General features: G+C 49.0%; 1 protein-coding gene across 3 annotated transcripts in view; it reads right to left on the bottom strand.

The window, feature by feature from the left end:
• Positions 1-26,715, bottom strand: part of scn5lab (sodium channel, voltage gated, type V-like, alpha b) — a 501,419-nt gene that overhangs the window by 290,187 nt on the left and 184,517 nt on the right. For all 3 annotated transcript variants that reach the window (XM_072576302.1, XM_072576305.1, XM_072576304.1), the window contains exon 12: positions 1,441-1,617. In XM_072576302.1, the coding sequence (XP_072432403.1) occupies positions 1,441-1,617 (177 nt within the window). The remainder of the gene's footprint in view (positions 1-1,440; positions 1,618-26,715) is intronic.

The raw sequence follows: 26,715 nt of genomic DNA, 5'->3' as shown, positions 1-26,715 counted from the left end.
CACTGGAGGTCAGAGTCAAGAGTGTGGTGCTGGCAGCATCTGAGGAACAGGAGGATCGACATTTCGGGCGTAAGCCCTTCATCAGGAATGAGACTTGTGGGTTGGGAGGTCATGTTGCGGCTGTACAGGACATTGGTTCGACTGCTTTTGGAATAGTGTGTTCAACTCTGGTCTCCCTGTCATGAAGCTTGAAAGGGTTCAGAAAAGATTTACAGGATGTTGCCAGGGTTGGAGGATTTGAGCTATAGGGAGAGGCTGAATCGTCTGGGGCTGTTTTCCCTGGAGTGTTGGAGGGTAAGGGGTGACCTTGTAGAGGTTGAGAAAATCATGAGGGGCATGGATGGGGTAAATAGACAAGGACCTTTCCAAAGACTAGGGGAGTCCAGAACTAGTGGACACAGGTTTAAGGTGAAAGGGGAAAGATTTAAAAGGGACCTAAGGGGCAACGTTTTCACGCAGAGGGTGGTACGTGTCTGGAAGGAGCTGCCAGAGGAAATAGTGGAGGCTGGTACAATTACAACATTTAACTGGCATCAGGATGGGTATATGAACAGGAAGGGTTTGGGGGGACATGGGCCAGATGCTGGCAAATGGGACTAGAGTAGATTGGGATATCTGGTCAGCATGGACGAGTTGGACCAAAGAGTCTGTTTCCGTGCTGTAGAGCTCTATGACTCTATGGCTCTAAATGCTGACTCAGTCAATGACACCTACATCCTGTAAGTTTAAAATCTGACCACCTCTTTGTGGGATTTATTCCTCTGTTTTACCGCATGAGGAACACATTTATGGCTGTATGTATTGCTGAGACTGTAGAATGCTCTGGTCAGACCGCCGATGGAATATTGTGAGGAGTTTTGGGCCATGTATCTAAAGAAGGATGCGTTGACATTGGAGGGGGTCCAGAAAAGATTCAGAAGAATGATCCTGGAGATGAAGTGCTCGTCAATGAGGAGCGGTCGAAGACTGAGGGTCTGTACTCGATTGAGTTTCGAAAGGTGAAGGGAGATTTGAGTGAAACTTACAGAATTCCGAGTGGTCCGGACATGGAAAAGATGTTTCCACTATTAGGAAAGACTAAGAATGGGGGCACAGCCTCAGAGTGAAGGGATGATCCTTTAGAACTGAGATGAGGAGGAACTTCTTCAGCCAGAGGGTGGTGACTCTGTGGAGCTCATTACCATAGAGGGCTAAGGATGCCAAGTCATTGAGTGCATTTAAGACAGAGATAGGTGAGTTCTTGATTAGTGAAGGGATCAAGGGTTACAGGGAGAATGCAGGAGAATGGAAAACCTATCAGCCATGATTGAATAGCAGAGCAGATTTGATTGGCCAAATAGCCTAATCCTGCCCCTTTTTATTGTGGCCTCCACAAGGAATAACATGTAAAACAAGAACAGGGACAGAACTCCACAGGAGGTGAAGTACGTGCAATCTTACCTTCCTCGGTAAGCCTTCTTCTGATGCCGACCTCAGTTCGTTTTCCTCATCTATTCCCTCGTGGAGTTTCCCCAGCTCTTTGTCATTCCTAGGCCTCATGCTCCTGTACCTTAAACTTAAATGCGATCTCTCGGAGGAACTTCTCGACAACGTCTCATTCCCCAGTCTGTTCAACTGCTGTGTAAATGGCAATAAGTCATTTGTTAGGAAGGTGTGTCATCTGAACTATTAGTTTATAATTTTATTGGCTGGACACAAGTATATCATGACCGTTGGAAAAGAACACTTTTCAAGAGCTCGACCACATGACCCAATTTTCAGGTTTTGAACATTATTGTGTGTGTGAAAGAGTGTGTGTGTGTGAGAGACAGTGTGTGTATGTGTGTTTGAGAGAGTGTATGAGTGTGAATGTGTGTGTGTGTCCATGTATGTGAAAGTGTATGACAGTGTGTGAGAGTGTGTGAATGAGTGTGTGTGTGTGTGTGTGTGTGTGTGTATCTGTGTGCATGTATGAATGTGTGTGAGTATGCCCATGAGAGTGTGTGTGTCTGTGTGTCTGTATGTGTTTGCCTGTGTATGCGCATATGTGTGTCATTGTATACGTGTGTGTGTCTGTGTGTTTGTGTGTGTGTATGTGAGAGTGTGTGTGCATGTGCATGTGTATGTGTGTTTGTGTGTGTGTGAGCTTGTGTGTGACTATGTATGTGTACGTGTGAGAGAGAGTGTGTGTGAGAGAGTGTGTGTGTGTGTGAGAGTGGGTGTGTATGTGTGAGAGAGAGAGAGACAGAGTGTGTGTGTGTGTGTGTGTGTGAGAGAGTGTGTGTGAGAGAGAATGTGTGTGTGTGAGAGAGAGAGTGTGTGCGTGTATATGTGTGAGAGAGAGTGTGTATGTGTGAGAGAGTGTATGTGTGTGTGTGTGTGAAAGAGAGAGAAAGAGAAAGAGAGAGAGTATATGTGTGTGTGTGTGTGTGTTAAACACTGAATGTTACGAGAATATTGCTTCCATTTTAAATACAAATTTTGTTGTGGTCATTGGAAGAGTCAACACACATTTCTGAAGACCGTGTTCTATCTTGTGGCATGGATGTGTTTGTTGAGGAATTGGTCTCAGCCTCCATAAGGCAGCAAGGAAGCACTGCTCAACTCTGGAAGTACGGAACACACCACATTAACATCTGCTACACATCCAACTACCACTTACTCCGGAATACTTTGATTATCTGTTTGTAAGTGTTACCTCAGCACTCCATCACTAATTCACTATCCCAGCAGTCCACCACTAAGTTAATACCTCAGCACTCCACCACGAAGTTACTACCTCAGCCCTCCACCACTAAGTCACTACCCCAGCCCTCCACCACTAAGTCACTACCCCAGCACTCCACCACTAATTCACTACCTCAGCACTCCACCACTAAGTCACTACCTGAGCACTCCACCACGAATTCACTACCCCAGCACTCCACCACTAATTCACTACCCCAGCACTCCACCACTAATTCACTACCTCAGCACTCCACCACTAATTCACTACCCCAGCACTCCACCACTAATTCACTACCCCAGCACTGCACCACTAATTCACTACCCCAGCACTCCACCACTAATTCACTACCTCAGCACTCCACCACTAATTCACTACCCCAGCACTGCACCACTAATTCACTACCCCAGCACTCCACCACTAATTCACTACCCCAGCACTCCACCACTAATTCACTACCCCAGCACTCCACCACTAATTCACTACCCCAGCACTGCACCACTAATTCACTACCCCAGCACTCCACCACTAATTCACTACCCCAGCACTCCACCACTAATTCACTACCTTAGCACTCCACCACTAATTCACTACCCCAGCACTCCACCACTAATTCACTACCCCAGCACTCCACCACTAATTCACTACCCCAGCACTCCACCACTAATTCACTACCCCAGCACTGCACCACTAATTCACTACCCCAGCACTCCTCCACTAATTCACTACCTCAGCACTCCACCACTAATTCACTACCTCAGCACTCCACCACTAATTCACTACCCCAGCACTCCTCCACTAATTCACTACCCCAGCACACCACCACTAAGTCACTACCTCAGCACTCCACCACTAATTCACTACCCCAGCACTCCACCACTAATTCACTACCTCAGCACTCCACCACTAATTCACTACCTCAGCACTCCACCACTAATTCACTACCTCAGCACTCCACCACTAAGTCACTACCCCAGCACTCCACCACTAATTCACTACCCCAGCACTCCTCCACTAATTCACTACCCCAGCACACCACCACTAATTCACTACCCCAGCACTCCACCACTAATTCACTACCCCAGCACTCCACCACTAATTCACTACCCCAGCACTCCTCCACTAATTCACTACCCCAGCACTCCACCACTAATTCACTACCCCAGCACACCACCACTAAGTCACTACCTCAGCACTCCACCACTAATTCACTACCCCAGCACTCCACCACTAATTCACGACCTCAGCACTCCACCACTAATTCACGACCTCAGCACTCCACCACTAATTCACTACCCCAGCACTCCACCACTAATTCACTACCCCAGCACTCCACCACTAATTCACTACCTTAGCACTCCACCACTAATTCACTACCCCAGCACACCACCACTAAGTCACTACCTCAGCACTCCACCACTAATTCACTACCCCAGCACTCCACCACTAATTCACTACCTCAGCACTCCACCACTAATTCACTACCTCAGCACTCCACCACTAATTCACTACCTCAGCACTCCACCACTAAGTCACTACCCCAGCACTCCACCACTAATTCACTACCCCAGCACTCCTCCACTAATTCACTACCCCAGCACTCCACCACTAATTCACTACCCCAGCACTCCACCACTAATTCACTACCCCAGTACTCCTCCACTAATTCACTACCCCAGCACTCCACCACTAATTCACTACCCCAGCACACCACCACTAAGTCACTACCTCAGCACTCCACCACTAATTCACTACCCCAGCACTCCACCACTAATTCACGACCTCAGCACTCCACCACTAATTCACGACCTCAGCACTCCACCACTAATTCACTACCCCAGCACTCCACCACTAATTCACTACCTTAGCACTCCACCACTAATTCACTACCCCAGTACTCCTCCACTAATTCACTACCCCAGCACTCCACCACTAATTCACTACCCCAGCACACCACCACTAAGTCACTACCTCAGCACTCCACCACTAATTCACTACCCCAGCACTCCACCACTAATTCACGACCTCAGCACTCCACCACTAATTCACGACCTCAGCACTCCACCACTAATTCACTACCCCAGCACTCCACCACTAATTCACTACCCCAGCACTCCACCACTAATTCACTACCTTAGCACTCCACCACTAATTCACTACCTCAGCACTCCACCACTAATTCACTACCTCAGCACTCCACCACTAATTCACTACCTCAGCACTCCACCACTAATTCACTACACCCAGCACTCCTCCACTAATTCACTACCCCAGCACTCCACCACTAATTCACTACCCCAGCACTCCACCACTAATTCACTACCTCAGCACTCCACCACTAATTCACTACCCCAGCACTCCACCACTAAGTCACTACCTCAGCACTCCTCCACTAATTCACTACCTCAGCACTCCACCACTAATTCACTACCCCAGCACTCCACCACTAAGTCACTACCTCAGCACTCCACCACTAATTCACTACCCCAGCACTCCACCACTAATTCACTACCTCAGCACTCCACCACTAATTCACTACCCCAGCACTCCACCACTAAGTCACTACCTCAGCACTCCTCCACTAATTCACTACCCCAGCACTCCACCACTAATTCACTACCCCAGCACTCCACCACTAATTCACTACCTCAGCACTCCACCACTAATTCACTACCCCAGCACTCCACCACTAATTCACTACCCCAGCACTCCACCACTAATTCACTACCTCAGCACTCCACCACTAATTCACTACCCCAGCACTCCACCACTAAGTCACTACCTCAGCACTCCTCCACTAATTCACTACCCCAGCACTCCACCACTAATTCACTACCCCAGCACTCTACCACTAATTCACTACCCCAGCACTCCACCACTAATTCAATACCTCAGCACTCCCCCACTAATTCACTACCCCAGCACTCCACCACTAAGTCACTACCTCAGCACTCCACCACTAATTCACTACCCCAGCACTCCACCACTAATTCACTACCCCAGCACTCCACCACTAATTCACTACCTTAGCACTCCACCACTAATTCACTACCCCAGCACTCCTCCACTAATTCACTACCTTAGCACTCCACCACTAATTCACTACCTCAGCACTCCATCACTAATTCACTACCCCAGCACTCCACCACTAATTCACTACCCCAGCACTCCACCACTAATTCACTACCCCAGCACTCCACCACTAATTCACTACCTCAGCACTCCACCACTAATTCACTACCCCAGCACTCCACCACTAATTCACTACCCCAGCACTCCACCACTAATTCACTACCCCAGCACTCCACCACTAATTCACTACCTTAGCACTCCATCACTAATTTCACTACCTCAGCACTCCACCACTAATTCACTACCCCAACACTCCACCACTAATTCACTACCCCAACACTCCACCACTAATTCACTACCCCAGCACTCCACCACTAATTCACTACCTTAGCACTCCACCACTAATTCACTACCCCAGCACTCCACCACTAATTCACTACCTCAGCACTCCACCACTAATTCACTACCCCAGCACTCCACCACTAATTCACTACCCCAGCACTCCACCACTAATTCACTACCTTAGCACTCCATCACTAATTTCACTACCTCAGCACTCCACCACTAATTCACTACCCCAACACTCCACCACTAATTCACTACCTCAGCACTCCACCACTAATTCACTACCTTAGCACTCCACCACTAATTCACTACCCCAGCACTCCACCACTAATTCACTACCTCAGCACTCCACCACTAATTCACTACCTTAGCACTCCACCACTAATTCACTACCTCAGCACTCCACCACGAATTCACTACCCCAGCACTCCACCACTAATTCACTACCCCAGCACTCCACCACTAATTCACTACCTCAGCACTCCACCACTAATTCACTACCCCAGCACTCCACCACTAATTCACTACCCCAGCACTCCACCACTAATTCACTACCTTAGCACTCCATCACTAATTCATTACCTCAGCACTCCACCACTAATTCACTACCCCAGCACTCCACCACTAATTCACTACCTCAGCACTCCACCACTAATTCACTACCTCAGCACTCCACCACTAATTCACTACCTCAGCACTCCACCACTAATTCACTACCTCAGCACTCCACCACTAATTCACTACCCCAGCACTCCACCACTAATTCACTACCCCAGCACTCCACCACTAATTCACTACCTCAGCACTCCACCACTAATTCACTACCTCAGCACTCCACCACTAATTCACTACCTCAGCACTCCACCACTAATTCACTACCTCAGCACTCCACCACTAATTCATTACCTCAGCACTCCACCACTAATTCACTACCTCAGCACTCCACCACTAATTCACTACCTCAGTACTCCACCACTAATTCACTACCTCAGCACTCCACCACTAATTCACTACCTCAGCACTCCACCACTAATTCACTACCCCAGCACTCCACCACTAATTCACTACCCCAGCACTCCACCACTAATTCACTACCTCAGCACTCCACCACTAATTCACTACCCCAGCACTCCACCACTAATTCACTACCTCAGCACTCCACCACTAATTCACTACCCCAGCACTCCACCACTAATTCACTACCCCAGCACTCCACCACTAATTCACTACCTCAGCACTCCACCACTAATTCACTACCTTAGCACTCCACCACTAATTCACTACCTCAGCACTCCACCACTAATTCACTACCTCAGCACTCCACCACTAATTCACTACCTCAGCACTCCACCACTAATTCACTACCCCAGCACTCCACCACTAATTCACTACCTCAGCACTCCACCACTAATTCACTACCTCAGCACTCCACCACTAATTCACTACCTTAGCACTCCACCACTAATTCACTACCTCAGCACTCCACCACTAATTCACTACCCCAGCACTCCACCACTAATTCACTACCTCAGCACTCCACCACTAATTCACTACCTTAGCACTCCACCACTAATTCACTACCCCAGCACTCCACCACTAATTCACTACCTTAGCACTCCACCACTAATTCACTACCTCAGCACTCCACCACTAATTCACTACCTCAGCACTCCACCACTAATTCACTACCTCAGCACTCCACCACTAATTCACTACCTTAGCACTCCACCACTAATTCACTACCTCAGCACTCCACCACTAATTCACTACCTCAGCACTCCACCACTAATTCACTACCTTAGCACTCCACCACTAATTCACTACCTCAGCACTCCTCCACTAATTCACTACCCCAGCACTCCACCACTAATTCACTACCCCAGCACTCCACCACTAAGTCACTACCTCAGCACTCCTCCACTAATTCACTACCTCAGCACTCCACCACTAATTCACTACCCCAACACTCCTCCACTAATTCACTACCTTAACACTCCACCACTAATTCACTACCTCAGCACTCCACCACTAAGTCACTACCTCAGCACTCCTCCACTAATTCACTACCTCAGCACTCCTCCACTAATTCACTACCTTAGCACTCCTCCACTAATTCACTACCTCAGCACTCCACCACTAATTCACTACCCCAGCACTCCACCACTAAGTCACTACCCCAGCACTCCACCACTAATTCACTACCCCAGCACTCCTCCACTAATTCACTACCTTAGCACTCCTCCACTAATTCACTACCTCAGCACTCCACCACTAATTCACTACCCCAGCACTCCACCACTAAGTCACTACCCCAGCACTCCACCACAAATTCACTACCCCAGCACTCCACCACTAATTCACTACCCCAGCACTCCACCACTAATTCACTACCCCAGCACTCCACCACTAATTCACTACCTCAGCACTCCTTCACTAATTCACTACCTCAGCACTCCACCACTAAGTCACTACCTCAGCACTCCTCCACTAATTCACTACCTTAGCACTCCTCCACTAATTCACTACCTCAGCACTCCACCACTAATTCACTACCCCAGCACTCCACCACAAATTCACTACCCCAGCACTCCACCACTAATTCACTACCTCAGCACTCCACCACTAATTCACTACCTCAGCCCTCCACCACTAATTCACTACCCCAGCACTCCACAACTAATTCACTACCTCAGCACTCCACCACTAATTCACTACCTCAGCCCTCCACCACTAATTCACTACCCCAGCACTCCACTACTAATTCACTACCCCAGCACTCCACCACTAATTCACTACCTCAGCACTCCACCACTAATTCACTACCTCAGCACTCCACCACTAAGTCACTACCTCAGCACTCCACCACTAATTCACTACCCCAGCACTCCACCACTAATTCACTACCTCAGCCCTCCACCACTAATTCACTACCCCAGCACTCCATAACTAATTCACTACCTCAGCCCTCCACCACTAATTCACTACCTCAGCACTCCACCACTAATTCACTACCTCAGCCCTCCACCACTAATTCACTACCTCAGCACTCCTCCACTAATTCAATACCTCAGCACTCCACCACTAATTCACTACCTCAGCCCTCCACCACTAATTCACTACCTCAGCACTCCACCACTAATTCACTACCTCAGCACTCCACCACTAATTCACTATCTCAGCACTCCACCACTAATTCACTACCTCAGCACTCCACCACTAATTCACTATCTCAGCACTCCACCACTAATTCACTACCCCAGCACTCCACCACTAATTCACTACCCCAGCACTCCACCACTAATTCACTACCCCAGCACTCCACCACTAATTCACTACCTCAGCACTCCACTACTAATTCACTATCTCAGCACTCCACCACTAAGTCACTACCTCAGCACTCCACCACTAATTCACTACCCCAGCACTCCACCACTAATTCACTACCCCAGCACTCCACCACTAATTCACTACCCCAGCACTCCACCACTAATTCACTACCCCAGCACTCCACCACTAATTCACTACCTCAGCACTCCACTACTAATTCACTATCTCAGCACTCCACTACTAATTCACTATCTCAGCACTCCACCACTAATTCACTACCCCAGCACTCCACCACTAATTCACTACCTCAGCACTCCACTACTAATTCACTATCTCAGCACTCCACCACTAATTCACTACCCCAGCACTCCACCACTAAGTCACTACCTCAGCACTCCACCACTAATTCACTACCCCAGCACTCCACCACTAATTCACTACCCCAGCACTCCACCACTAATTCCCTACCCCAGCACTCCACCACTAATTCACTACCTCAGCACTCCTCCACTAATTCACTACCTCAGCACTCCACCACTAATTCACTACCCCAGCACTCCTCCACTAAGTCACTACCTCAGCACTCCACCACTAAGTCACTACCTCAGGACTCCACCACGAATTCACTACCTCAGCACTCCACCACTAATTCACTATCTTAGCACTCCACCACTAAGTCACTACCCCAGCACTCCACTACTAATTCACTACCCCAGCACTCCACCACTAATTCACTACCCCAGCACTCCTCCACTAATTCACTACCCCAGCACTCCACCACTAATTCACTACCCCAGCACTCCTCCACTAAGTCACTACCTCAGCACTCCACCACTAAGTCACTACCTCAGGACTCCACCACGAATTCACTACCTCAGCACTCCACCACTAATTCACTATCTTAGCACTCCACCACTAAGTCACTACCCCAGCACTCCACTACTAATTCACTACCCCAGCACTCCACCACTAATTCACTACCCCAGCACTCCACCACTAATTCACTACCCCAGCACTCCACCACTAATTCACTACCCCAGCACTCCACTACTAATTCACTACCCCAGCACTCCATCACTAATTCACTACCCCAGCACTCCACCACTAATTCACTACCTCAGCACTCCACCACTAAGTCACTACCTCAGCACTCTACCACTAATTCACTACCCCAGCACTCCACCACTAATTCACTACCTCAGCACTCCACCACTAATTCACTACCTCAGCACTCCACCACTAATTCACTACCCCAGCACTCTACCACTAATTCACTACCTCAGCACTCCACCACTTATTCACTACCTCAGCACTCCACCACTTATTCACTACCTCAGCACTCCACCACTAAGTCACTACCTCAGCACTCTACCACTAATTCACTACCCCAGCACTCCACCACTAATTCACTACCTTAGCACTCCACCACTAATTCACTACCTCAGCACTCCACCACGAATTCACTACCCCAGCACTCCACCACTAATTCACTACCCCAGCACTCCACCACTAATTCACTACCTCAGCACTCCACCACTAATTCACTACCCCAGCACTCCACCACTAATTCACTACCCCAGCACTCCACCACTAATTCACTACCTTAGCACTCCATCACTAATTCATTACCTCAGCACTCCACCACTAATTCACTACCCCAGCACTCCACCACTAATTCACTACCTCAGCACTCCACCACTAATTCACTACCTCAGCACTCCACCACTAATTCACTACCTCAGCACTCCACCACTAATTCACTACCTCAGCACTCCACCACTAATTCACTACCCCAGCACTCCACCACTAATTCACTACCCCAGCACTCCACCACTAATTCACTACCTCAGCACTCCACCACTAATTCACTACCTCAGCACTCCACCACTAATTCACTACCTCAGCACTCCACCACTAATTCACTACCTCAGCACTCCACCACTAATTCATTACCTCAGCACTCCACCACTAATTCACTACCTCAGCACTCCACCACTAATTCACTACCTCAGTACTCCACCACTAATTCACTACCTCAGCACTCCACCACTAATTCACTACCTCAGCACTCCACCACTAATTCACTACCCCAGCACTCCACCACTAATTCACTACCCCAGCACTCCACCACTAATTCACTACCTCAGCACTCCACCACTAATTCACTACCCCAGCACTCCACCACTAATTCACTACCTCAGCACTCCACCACTAATTCACTACCCCAGCACTCCACCACTAATTCACTACCCCAGCACTCCACCACTAATTCACTACCTCAGCACTCCACCACTAATTCACTACCTTAGCACTCCACCACTAATTCACTACCTCAGCACTCCACCACTAATTCACTACCTCAGCACTCCACCACTAATTCACTACCTCAGCACTCCACCACTAATTCACTACCCCAGCACTCCACCACTAATTCACTACCTCAGCACTCCACCACTAATTCACTACCTCAGCACTCCACCACTAATTCACTACCTTAGCACTCCACCACTAATTCACTACCTCAGCACTCCACCACTAATTCACTACCCCAGCACTCCACCACTAATTCACTACCTCAGCACTCCACCACTAATTCACTACCTTAGCACTCCACCACTAATTCACTACCCCAGCACTCCACCACTAATTCACTACCTTAGCACTCCACCACTAATTCACTACCTCAGCACTCCACCACTAATTCACTACCTCAGCACTCCACCACTAATTCACTACCTCAGCACTCCACCACTAATTCACTACCTTAGCACTCCACCACTAATTCACTACCTCAGCACTCCACCACTAATTCACTACCTCAGCACTCCACCACTAATTCACTACCTTAGCACTCCACCACTAATTCACTACCTCAGCACTCCTCCACTAATTCACTACCCCAGCACTCCACCACTAATTCACTACCCCAGCACTCCACCACTAAGTCACTACCTCAGCACTCCTCCACTAATTCACTACCTCAGCACTCCACCACTAATTCACTACCCCAACACTCCTCCACTAATTCACTACCTTAACACTCCACCACTAATTCACTACCTCAGCACTCCACCACTAAGTCACTACCTCAGCACTCCTCCACTAATTCACTACCTCAGCCCTCCTCCACTAATTCACTACCTTAGCACTCCTCCACTAATTCACTACCTCAGCACTCCACCACTAATTCACTACCCCAGCACTCCACCACTAAGTCACTACCCCAGCACTCCACCACTAATTCACTACCCCAGCACTCCTCCACTAATTCACTACCTTAGCACTCCTCCACTAATTCACTACCTCAGCACTCCACCACTAATTCACTACCCCAGCACTCCACCACTAAGTCACTACCCCAGCACTCCACCACAAATTCACTACCCCAGCACTCCACCACTAATTCACTACCCCAGCACTCCACCACTAATTCACTACCCCAGCACTCCACCACTAATTCACTACCTCAGCACTCCTTCACTAATTCACTACCTCAGCACTCCACCACTAAGTCACTACCTCAGCACTCCTCCACTAATTCACTACCTTAGCACTCCTCCACTAATTCACTACCTCAGCACTCCACCACTAATTCACTACCCCAGCACTCCACCACAAATTCACTACCCCAGCACTCCACCACTAATTCACTACCTCAGCACTCCACCACTAATTCACTACCTCAGCCCTCCACCACTAATTCACTACCCCAGCACTCCACAACTAATTCACTACCTCAGCACTCCACCACTAATTCACTACCTCAGCCCTCCACCACTAATTCACTACCCCAGCACTCCACTACTAATTCACTACCCCAGCACTCCACCACTAATTCACTACCTCAGCACTCCACCACTAATTCACTACCTCAGCACTCCACCACTAAGTCACTACCTCAGCACTCCACCACTAATTCACTACCCCAGCACTCCACCACTAATTCACTACCTCAGCCCTCCACCACTAATTCACTACCCCAGCACTCCATAACTAATTCACTACCTCAGCCCTCCACCACTAATTCACTACCTCAGCACTCCACCACTAATTCACTACCTCAGCCCTCCACCACTAATTCACTACCTCAGCACTCCTCCACTAATTCAATACCTCAGCACTCCACCACTAATTCACTACCTCAGCCCTCCACCACTAATTCACTACCTCAGCACTCCACCACTAATTCACTACCTCAGCACTCCACCACTAATTCACTATCTCAGCACTCCACCACTAATTCACTACCTCAGCACTCCACCACTAATTCACTATCTCAGCACTCCACCACTAATTCACTACCCCAGCACTCCACCACTAATTCACTACCCCAGCACTCCACCACTAATTCACTACCCCAGCACTCCACCACTAATTCACTACCTCAGCACTCCACTACTAATTCACTATCTCAGCACTCCACCACTAAGTCACTACCTCAGCACTCCACCACTAATTCACTACCCCAGCACTCCACCACTAATTCACTACCCCAGCACTCCACCACTAATTCACTACCCCAGCACTCCACCACTAATTCACTACCCCAGCACTCCACCACTAATTCACTACCTCAGCACTCCACTACTAATTCACTATCTCAGCACTCCACTACTAATTCACTATCTCAGCACTCCACCACTAATTCACTACCCCAGCACTCCACCACTAATTCACTACCTCAGCACTCCACTACTAATTCACTATCTCAGCACTCCACCACTAATTCACTACCCCAGCACTCCACCACTAAGTCACTACCTCAGCACTCCACCACTAATTCACTACCCCAGCACTCCACCACTAATTCACTACCCCAGCACTCCACCACTAATTCCCTACCCCAGCACTCCACCACTAATTCACTACCTCAGCACTCCTCCACTAATTCACTACCTCAGCACTCCACCACTAATTCACTACCCCAGCACTCCTCCACTAAGTCACTACCTCAGCACTCCACCACTAAGTCACTACCTCAGGACTCCACCACGAATTCACTACCTCAGCACTCCACCACTAATTCACTATCTTAGCACTCCACCACTAAGTCACTACCCCAGCACTCCACTACTAATTCACTACCCCAGCACTCCACCACTAATTCACTACCCCAGCACTCCTCCACTAATTCACTACCCCAGCACTCCACCACTAATTCACTACCCCAGCACTCCTCCACTAAGTCACTACCTCAGCACTCCACCACTAAGTCACTACCTCAGGACTCCACCACGAATTCACTACCTCAGCACTCCACCACTAATTCACTATCTTAGCACTCCACCACTAAGTCACTACCCCAGCACTCCACTACTAATTCACTACCCCAGCACTCCACCACTAATTCACTACCCCAGCACTCCACCACTAATTCACTACCCCAGCACTCCACCACTAATTCACTACCCCAGCACTCCACTACTAATTCACTACCCCAGCACTCCATCACTAATTCACTACCCCAGCACTCCACCACTAATTCACTACCTCAGCACTCCACCACTAAGTCACTACCTCAGCACTCTACCACTAATTCACTACCCCAGCACTCCACCACTAATTCACTACCTCAGCACTCCACCACTAATTCACTACCTCAGCACTCCACCACTAATTCACTACCCCAGCACTCTACCACTAATTCACTACCTCAGCACTCCACCACTTATTCACTACCTCAGCACTCCACCACTTATTCACTACCTCAGCACTCCACCACTAAGTCACTACCTCAGCACTCTACCACTAATTCACTACCCCAGCACTCCACCACTAATTCACTACCTTAGCACTCCACCACTAATTCACTACCTTAGCACTCCACCACTAATTCACTACCTCAGCACTCCACTACTAATTCACTACCTCAGCACTCCACCACTAATTCACTACCTCAGCACTCCACCACTAATTCACTACCTCAGCACTCCACCACTAATTCACTACCCCAGCACTCTACCACTAATTCACTACCTCAGCACTCCACCACTTATTCACTACCTCAGCACTCCACCACTTATTCACTACCTCAGCACTCCACCACTAAGTCACTACCTCAGCACTCTACCACTAATTCACTACCCCAGCACTCCACCACTAATTCACTACCTTAGCACTCCACCACTAATTCACTACCTTAGCACTCCACCACTAATTCACTACCTCAGCACTCCACTACTAATTCACTACCTCAGCACTCCACCACTAATTCACTACCTCAGCACTCCACCACTAATTCACTACCTCAGCACTCCACCACTAATTCACTACCCCAGCACTCCACCACTAATTCACTACCCCAGCACTCCACCACTAATTCACTACCCCAGCACTCCACCACTAATTCACTACCTCAGCACTCCACCACTAATTCACTACCCCAGCACTCCACCACTAATTCACTACCTCAGCACTCCACCACTAATTCACTACCCCAGCACTCCACCACTAATTCACTACCCCAACACTCCACCACTAATTCACTACCCCAACACTCCACCACTAATTCACTACCTCAGCACTCCACCACTAATTCACTACCTCAGCACTCCACCACTAATTCACTACCTTAGCACTCCACCACTAATTCACTACCCCAGCACTCCACCACTAATTCACTACCCCAACACTCCACCACTAATTCACTACCCCAACACTCCACCACTAATTCACTACCCCAGCACTCCTCCACTAATTCACTACCCCAGCACTCCACCACTAATTCACTACCCCAGCACTCCACCACTAATTCACTACCTCAGCACTCCACCACTAATTCACGACCTCAGCACTCCACCACTAATTCACTACCTTAGCACTCCACCACTAATTCACTACCCCAGCACTCCACCACTAATTCACTCCCTTAGCACTCCACCACTTAATCACTACCTCAGCACTCCACCACTAATTCACTACCCCAGCAGTCCACCACTAATTCACTACCTTAGCACTCCACCACTAATTCACTACCTTAGCACTCCACCACTAATTCACTACCTCAGCACTCCACTACTAATTCACTACCTCAGCACTCCACCACTAATTCACTACCTCAGCACTCCACCACTAATTCACTACCTCAGCACTCCACCACTAATTCACTACCTCAGCACTCCACCACTAATTCACTACCCCAGCACTCCACCACTAATTCACTACCCCAGCACTCCACCAATAATTCACTACCTCAGCACTCTACCACTAATTCACTACCCCAGCACTCCACCACTAATTCACTACCCCAGCACTCCACCACTAATTCACTACCCCAACACTCCACCACTAATTCACTACCCCAACACTCCACCACTAATTCACTACCTCAGCACTCCACCACTAATTCACTACCTCAGCACTCCACCACTAATTCACTACCCCAGCACTCCACCACTAAGTCACTACCTCAGCACACCACCACTAATTCACTACCCCAACACTCCACCACTAATTCACTACCCCAACACTCCACCACTAATTCACTACCCCAACACTCCACCACTAATTCACTACCTCAGCACTCCACCACTAATTCACTACCCCAACACTCCACCACTAATTCACTACCTCAGCACTCCACCACTAATTCACTACCTCAGCACTCCACCACTAATTCACTACCTCAGCACTCCACCACTAATTCACTACCTCAGCACTCCACCACTAATTCACTACCCCAGCACTCCACCACTAATTCACTACCCCAGCACTTCACCACCAATTCACTACCCCAGCACTCCACCACTAATTCACTACCTTAGCACTCCATCACTAATTCACTACCTCAGCACTCCACCACTAATTCACTACCCCAGCACTCCACCACTAATTCACTACCTCAGCACTCCACCACTAATTCACTACCTCAGCACTCCACCACTAATTCACTACCCCAGCACTCCACCACTAATTCACTACCTCAGCACTCCACCACTAATTCACTACCTCAGCACTCCACCACTAATTCACTACCTCAGCACTCCACCACTAATTCACTACCCCAGCACTCCTCCACTAATTCACTACCCCAGCACTCCACCACTAATTTCACTACCTTAGCACTCCACCACTAATTCACTACCTCAGCACTCAACCACTAATTCATTACCTCAGCACTCCACCACTAATTCACTACCTCAGCACTCAACCACGTATTCACTACCCCAGCACTCCACCACTGATTCACTACCTCAGCACTCCACCACTAATTCACTACCTCAGCACTCCACCACTAATTCACTACCCCAGCACTCCACCACTAATTCACTACCCCAGCACTCCACCACTAAGTCACGACCTCAGCACTCAACCACGAATTCACTACCCCAGCACTACACCACTAATTCACTACCCCAGCACTCCACCACTAATTCACTACCTCAGCACTCCACCATTAAGTTACTACCCCAGCACTCCACCACTAATTCACTACCTCAGCACTCCACCACTAATTCACTACCCCAGCACTCTACCACTAATTCACTACCTCAGCACTCCACCACTAATTCACGCCCTCAGCACTCCACCACTAATTCACTACCCCAACACTCCACCACTAATTCACTACCCCAGCACTCAACCACTAATTCACTACCTCAGCACTCCACCACTAATTCACTACCCTAGCACTCCACCACTAATTCACTACCTTAGCACTCCACCACTAATTCACTACCTTAGCACTCCACCACTAATTCACTACCCCAGCACTCCACCACTAAGTCACTACCTTAGCACTCCACCACTAATTCACTACCCCAGCACTCCACCACTAATTCACTACCTCAGCACTCCACCACTAATTCACTACCTCAGCACTCCATCACTAATTCACTACCTCAGCACTCCACCACTAATTCACTACCTCAGCACTCCACCACTAATTCACTACCCCAGCACTCTACCACTAATTCACTACCTCAGCACTCCACCACTAATTCACGCCCTCAGCACTCCACCACTAATTCACTACCCCAGCACACTACCACTAATTCACTACCCCAGCACTCCACCACTAAGTCACTACCTTAGCACTCCACCACTAATTCACTACCTTAGCACTCCTCCACTAATTCACTACCTCAGCACTCCACCACTAATTCACTACCCCAGCACTCAACCACTAATTCACTACCCCAACACTCCACCACTAATTCACTACCCCAGCACTCAACCACTAATTCACTACCTCAGCACTCCACCACTAATTCACTACCCTAGCACTCCACCACTAATTCACTACCTTAGCACTCCACCACTAATTCACTACCTTAGCACTCCACCACTAATTCACTACCCCAGCACTCCACCACTAAGTCACTACCTTAGCACTCCACCACTAATTCACTACCTCAGCACTCCACCACTAATTCACTACCCCAGCACTCCACCACTAATTCACTACCTCAGCACTCCACCACTAATTCACTACCCCAGCACTCCACCACTAAGTCACTACCTTAGCACTCCACCACTAATTCACTACCTCAGCACTCCACCACTAATTCACTACCTCAGCACGCCACCACTAATTCACTACCCTAGCACTCCACCACTAATTCACTACCTCAGCACTCCACCACTAAGTCACTACTTTAGCACTCCACCACTAATTCACTACCTCAGCACTCCACCACTAATTCACTACCCCAGCACTCCACCACTAATTCACTACCCTAGCACTCCACCACTAATTCACTACCTCAGCACTCCACCACTAATTCACTACCCCAGCACTCCACCACTAATTCACTACCCCAGCACTCCACCACTAATTCACTACCTCAGCACTCCACCACTAATTCACTACCTTAGCACTCCACCACTAATTCACTACCCCAGCACTCAACCACGAATTCACTACCCCAGCACTCCATCACTAATTCACTACCCCAGCACTCCACCACTAATTCACTACCTCAGCACTCCATCACTAATTCACTACCTCAGCACTCCACCACTAATTCACTACCTCAGCACTCCATCACTAATTCACTACCCCAGCACTCCACCACTAATTCACTACCCCAGCACTCCAGCACTAATTCACTACCTCAGCCCTCCAGCACTAATTCACTACCCCAGCACTCCACCACTAATTCACTACCCCAGCACTCCATCACTAATTCACTACCCCAGTACTCCACCACTAATTCACTACCCCAGCACTCCATCACTAATTCACTACCTCAGCACTCCACCACTAATTCACTACCCCAGCACTCCACCACTAATTCACTACCCCAGCACTCCACCACTAATTCACTACCCCAGCACTCCACCACTAATTCACTACCCCAGCACTCCACCACTAAGTCACTACCCCAGCACTTCACCACCAATTCACTACCCCAGCACTCCACCACTAATTCACTACCCCAGCACTTCACCACCAATTCACTACCCCAGCACTCCACCACTAATTCACTACCCCAGCACTCCACCACTAATTCACTACCCCAGCACTCCACCACTAATTCACTACCTCAGCACTCAACCACGAATTCACTACCCCAGCACTCCATCACTAATTCACTACCCCAGCACTCCACCACTAATTCACTACCTCAGCACTCCACCACTAATTCACTACCCCAGCACTCCACCACTAATTCACTACCTCAGCACTCCACCACTAATTCACTACCTTAGCACTCCACCACTAATTCACTACCCCAGCACTCCACCACTAATTCACTACCCCAGCACTCCACCACTAATTCACTACCTCAGCACTCTACCACTAATTCACTACCCCAGCACTCCACCACTAATTCACTACCTCAGCACTCCACCACTAATTCACTACCTTAGCACTCCACCACTAATTCACTACCCCAGCACTCCACCACTAATTCACTACCCCAGCACTTCACCACCAATTCACTACCCCAGCACTCCACCACTAATTCACTACCCCAACACTCCACCACTAATTCACTACCCCAACACTCCACCACTAATTCACTACCTCAGCACTCCACCACTAATTCACTACCTCAGCACTCCACCACTAATTCACTACCTCAGCACTCCACCGCTAATTCACTACCCCAGCACTCCACCACTAATTCACTACCTCAGCACTCCACCACTAATTCACTACCTCAGCACTCCACCACTAATTCACTACCCCAGCACTCCACCACTAATTCACTACCTCAGCACTCCACCACTAATTCACTACCTCAGCACTCCACCACTAATTCACTACCTCAGCACTCCACCACTAATTCACTACCCCAGCACTCCTCCACTAATTCACTACCCCAGCACTCCACCACTAATTCACTACCCCAGCACTCCACCACTAATTTCACTACCTTAGCACTCCACCACTAATTCACTACCTCAGCACTCCACCACTAATTCATTACCTCAGCACTCCACCACTAATTCACTACCTCAGCACTCAACCACGTATTCACTACCCCAGCACTCCACCACTGATTCACTACCTCAGCACTCCACCACTAATTCACTACCTCAGCACTCCACCACTAATTCACTACCCCAGCACTCCACCACTAAGTCACGACCTCAGCACTCAACCACGAATTCACTACCCCAGCACTACACCACTAATTCACTACCCCAGCACTCCACCACTAATTCACTACCTCAGCACTCCACCATTAAGTTACTACCTCAGCACTCCACCACTAATTCACTACCTCAGCACTCCACCACTAATTCACTACCCCAGCACTCTACCACTAATTCACTACCTCAGCACTCCACCACTAATTCACGCCCTCAGCACTCCACCACTAATTCACTACCCCAGCACACTACCACTAATTCACTACCCCAGCACTCCACCACTAAGTCACTACCTTAGCACTCCACCACTAATTCACTACCTTAGCACTCCTCCACTAATTCACTACCTCAGCACTCCACCACTAATTCACTACCCCAACACTCCACCACTAATTCACTACCTCAGCACTCCACCACTAATTCACTACCTTAGCACTCCACCACTAATTCACTACCCCAGCACTCAACCACTAATTCACTACCTCAGCACTCCACCACTAATTCACTACCCTAGCACTCCACCACTAATTCACTACCTTAGCACTCCACCACTAATTCACTACCTTAGCACTCAACCACTAATTCACTACCCCAGCACTCCACCACTAAGTCACTACCTTAGCACTCCACCACTAATTCACTACCTCAGCACTCCACCACTAATTCACTACCCCAGCACTCCACCACTAATTCACTACCTCAGCACTCCACCACTAAGTCACTACCTTAGCACTCCACCACTAATTCACTACCTCAGCACTCCACCACTAATTCACTACCTCAGCACTCCACCACTAATTCACTACCTCAGCACTCCACCACTAATTCACTACCTCAGCACTCCACCACTAATTCACTACCTCAGCACGCCACCACTAATTCACTACCTCAGCACGCCACCACTAATTCACTAACTCAGCACGCCACCACTAATTCACTACCTCAGCACTCCACCACTAATTCACTACCCCAGCACTCCACCACTAATTCACTACCTCAGCACTCCACCACTAATTCACTACCTCAGCACTCCACCACTAATTCACTACCTCAGCACGCCACCACTAATTCACTACCTCAGCACTCCACCACTAATTCACTACCCCAGCACTCCACCACTAATTCACTACCCCAGCTCTCCACCACTAATTCACTACCTCAGCACTCCACCACTAAGTCACTACCTTAGCACTCCACCACTAATTCACTACCTCAGCACTCCACCACTAATTCACTACCCCAGCACTCCACCACTAATTCACTACCCTAGCACTCCACCACTAATTCACTACCTCAGCACTCCACCACTAATTCACTACCCCAGCACTCCTCCACTAATTCACTACCTCAGCACTCCATCACTAATTCACTACCCCAGCACTCCACCACTAATTCACTACCTCAGCACTCCACCACTAATTCACTACCCCAGCACTCCATCACTAATTCACTACCTCAGCCCTCCACCACTAATTCACTACCCCAGCACTCCACCACTAATTCACTACCCCAGCACTCCATCACTAATTCACTACCCCAGTACTCCACCACTAATTCACTACCCCAGCACTCCATCACTAATTCACTACCTCAGCACTCCACCACTAATTCACTACCCCAGCACTCCACCACTATTTCACTACCCCAGCACTCCACCACTAATTCACTACCCCAGCACTCCACCACTAATTCACTACCCCAGCACTCCACCACTAATTCACTACCCCAGCACTCCACCACTAAGTCACTACCCCAGCACTTCACCACCAATTCACTACTCCAGCACTCCACCACTAATTCACTACCCCAGCACTTCACCACCAATTCACTACCCCAGCACTCCACCACTAATTCACTACCCCAGCACTCCACCACTAAGTCACTACCTCAGCACTCAACCACGAATTCACTACCCCAGCACTCCATCACTAATTCACTACCCCAGCACTCCACCACTAATTCACTACCTCAGCACTCCACCACTAATTCACTACCCCAGCACTCCACCACTAATTCACTACCCCAGCACTCCACCACTAATTCACTACCCCAGCACTTCACCACCAATTCACTACCCCAGCACTCCACCACTAATTCACTACCCCAGCACTCCACCACTAAGTCACTACCTCAGCACTCAACCACGAATTCACTACCCCAGCACTCCATCACTAATTCACTACCCCAGCACTCCACCACTAATTCACTACCTCAGCACTCCATCACTAATTCACTACCTCAGCACTCCATCACTAATTCACTACCCCAGCACTCCACCACTAATTCACTACCCCAGCACTCCATCACTAATTCACTACCTCAGCCCTCCACCACTAATTCACTACCCCAGCACTCCACCACTAATTCACTACCTCAGCACTCCACCACTAATTCACTACCCCAGCACTCCACCACTAAGTCACTACCTCAGCACTCAACCACGAATTCACTACCCCAGCACTCCATCACTAATTCACTACCCCAGCACTCCACCACTAATTCACTACCTCAGCACTCCACCACTAATTCACTACCCCAGCACTCCACCACTAATTCACTACCTCAGCACTCCACCACTAATTCACTACCTCAGCACTCCACCACTAATTCACTACCTCAGCACGCCACCACTAATTCACTACCTCAGCACTCCACCACTAATTCACTACCCCAGCACTCCACCACTAATTCACTACCCCAGCACTCCACCACTAATTCACTACCTCAGCACTCCACCACTAAGTCACTACCTTAGCACTCCACCACTAATTCACTACCTCAGCACTCCACCACTAATTCACTACCCCAGCACTCCACCACTAATTCACTACCCTAGCACTCCACCACTAATTCACTACCTCAGCACTCCACCACTAATTCACTACCCCAGCACTCCACCACTAATTCACTACCTCAGCACTCCACCACTAATTCACTACCTTAGCACTCCACCACTAATTCACTACCCCAGCACTCAACCACGAATTCACTACCCCAGCACTCCATCACTAATTCACTACCCCAGCACTCCACCACTAATTCACTACCTCAGCACTCCATCACTAATTCACTACCTCAGCACTCCACCACTAATTCACTACCTCAGCACTCCATCACTAATTCACTACCCCAGCACTCCACCACTAATTCACTACCCCAGCACTCCATCACTAATTCACTACCTCAGCCCTCCACCACTAATTCACTACCCCAGCACTCCACCACTAATTCACTACCCCAGCACTCCATCACTAATTCACTACCCCAGTACTCCACCACTAATTCACTACCCCAGCACTCCATCACTAATTCACTACCTCAGCACTCCACCACTAATTCACTACCCCAGCACTCCACCACTAATTCACTACCCCAGCACTCCACCACTAATTCACTACCCCAGCACTCCACCACTAAGTCACTACCCCAGCACTTCACCACCAATTCACTACCCCAGCACTCCACCACTAATTCACTACCCCAGCACTTCACCACCAATTCACTCCCCCAGCACTCCACCACTAATTCACTACCCCAGCACTCCACCACTAAGTCACTACCTCAGCACTCAACCACGAATTCACTACCCCAGCACTCCATCACTAATTCACTACCCCAGCACTCCACCACTAATTCACTACCTCAGCACTCCACCACTAATTCACTACCCCAGCACTCCACCACTAATTCACTACCCCAGCACTCCACCACTAATTCACTACCCCAGCACTTCACCACCAATTCACTACCCCAGCACTCCACCACTAATTCACTACCCCAGCACTCCACCACTAAGTCACTACCTCAGCACTCAACCACGAATTCACTACCCCAGCACTCCATCACTAATTCACTACCCCTGCACTCCACCACTAATTCACTACCTCAGCACTCCATCACTAATTCACTACCTCAGCACTCCATCACTAATTCACTACCTCAGCACTCCATCACTAATTCACTACCCCAGCACTCCACCACTAATTCACTACCCCAGCACTCCATCACTAATTCACTACCTCAGCCCTCCACCACTAATTCACTACCCCAGCACTCCACCACTAAGTCACGACCTCAGCACTCCACCACTAATTCACTACCCCAGCACTCCACCACTAAGTCACTACCTCAGCACTCAACCACGAATTCACTACCCCAGCACTCCATCACTAATTCACTACCCCAGCACTCCACCACTAATTCACTACCTCAGCACTCCATCACTAATTCACTACCCCAGCACTCCACCACTAATTCACTACCCCAGCACTCCATCACTAATTCACTACCTCAGCCCTCCACCACTAATTCACTACCCCAGCACTCCACCACTAATTCACTACCCCAGCACTCCACCACTAATTCACTACCCCAGCACTCCACCACTAAGTCACTACCTCAGCACTCAACCACGAATTCACTACCCCAGCACTCCATCACTAATTCACTACCCCAGCACTCCACCACTAATTCAATACCCCAGCACTGCACCACTAATTCACTACCCCAGTACTCCACCACTAATTCACTACCTTAGCACTCCACCACTAAGTCACTACCTCAGCACTACACCACTAATTCACTACCTCAGCACTCCACCACTAATTCACTACCTTAGCACTCCACCACTAAGTCACTACCTCAGCACTCCATCACTAATTCACTACCCCAGTACTCCACCACTAATTCACTACCTTAGCACTCCACCACTAAGTCACTACCTCAGCACTACACCACTAATTCACTACCTCAGCACTCCACCACTAATTCACTACCTCAGCACTCCACCACTAATTCACTACCCCGGCACTCCACCACTAATTCACTACCTCGGCACTCCACCACTAATTCACTACTCCAGCACTCCTCCACTAATTCACTACCCCAGCACTCCACCACTAATTCACTTCCCCAGCACTCCACCACTAATTCACTACCCCAGCACTCCACCACTAATTCACTACCTCAGCACTCCACCACTAATTCACTACCCCAGCACTCCACCACTAAGTCACTACCTCAGCACTCCTCCACTAATTCACTACCCGAGCACTCCTCCACTAATTCACTACCTCAGCACTCCACCACTAATTCACTACCTCAGCACTCCACCACTAATTCACTACCTTAGCACTCCACCACTAATTCACTCCCCCAGCACTCCACCACTTATTCACTACCTCAGCACTCCACCACTAATTCACTACCTCAGCACTCCACCACTAAGTCACGACCTCAGCACTCCTCCACTCATTCACTACCCCAGCACTCCACCACTAAGTCACTACCTCAGCACTCCTCCACTAATTCACTACCCGAGCACTCCTCCACTAATTCACTACCTCAGCACTCCTCCACTAATTCACTACCTCAGCCCTCCATCACTAATTCACTACCTCAGCACTCCACCACTAATTCACTACCCGAGCACTCCTCCACTAATTCACTACCCGAGCACTCCTCCACTAATTCACTACCTCAGCACTCCACCACTAATTCACTACCTCAGCACTCCACCACTAATTCACTACCTTAGCACTCCACCACTAATTCACTACCCCAGCACTCTACCACTAATTCACTACCCCAGCACTCCACCACTAATTCACTACCCCAGCACTCCACCACTAATTCACTCCCCCAGCACTCCACCACTTATTCACTACCTCAGCACTCCACCACTAATTCACTACCTCAGCACTCCACCACTAAGTCACGACCTC

The sequence above is a fragment of the Chiloscyllium punctatum genome, chromosome 8, assembly GCF_047496795.1.
Source record: "Chiloscyllium punctatum isolate Juve2018m chromosome 8, sChiPun1.3, whole genome shotgun sequence".
Classification (NCBI taxonomy): Eukaryota; Metazoa; Chordata; class Chondrichthyes; order Orectolobiformes; family Hemiscylliidae; genus Chiloscyllium; species Chiloscyllium punctatum.
The sequence above is the reverse complement of the archived record's forward strand: the minus strand, read 5'-3'. Positions and strand labels throughout refer to the sequence as shown.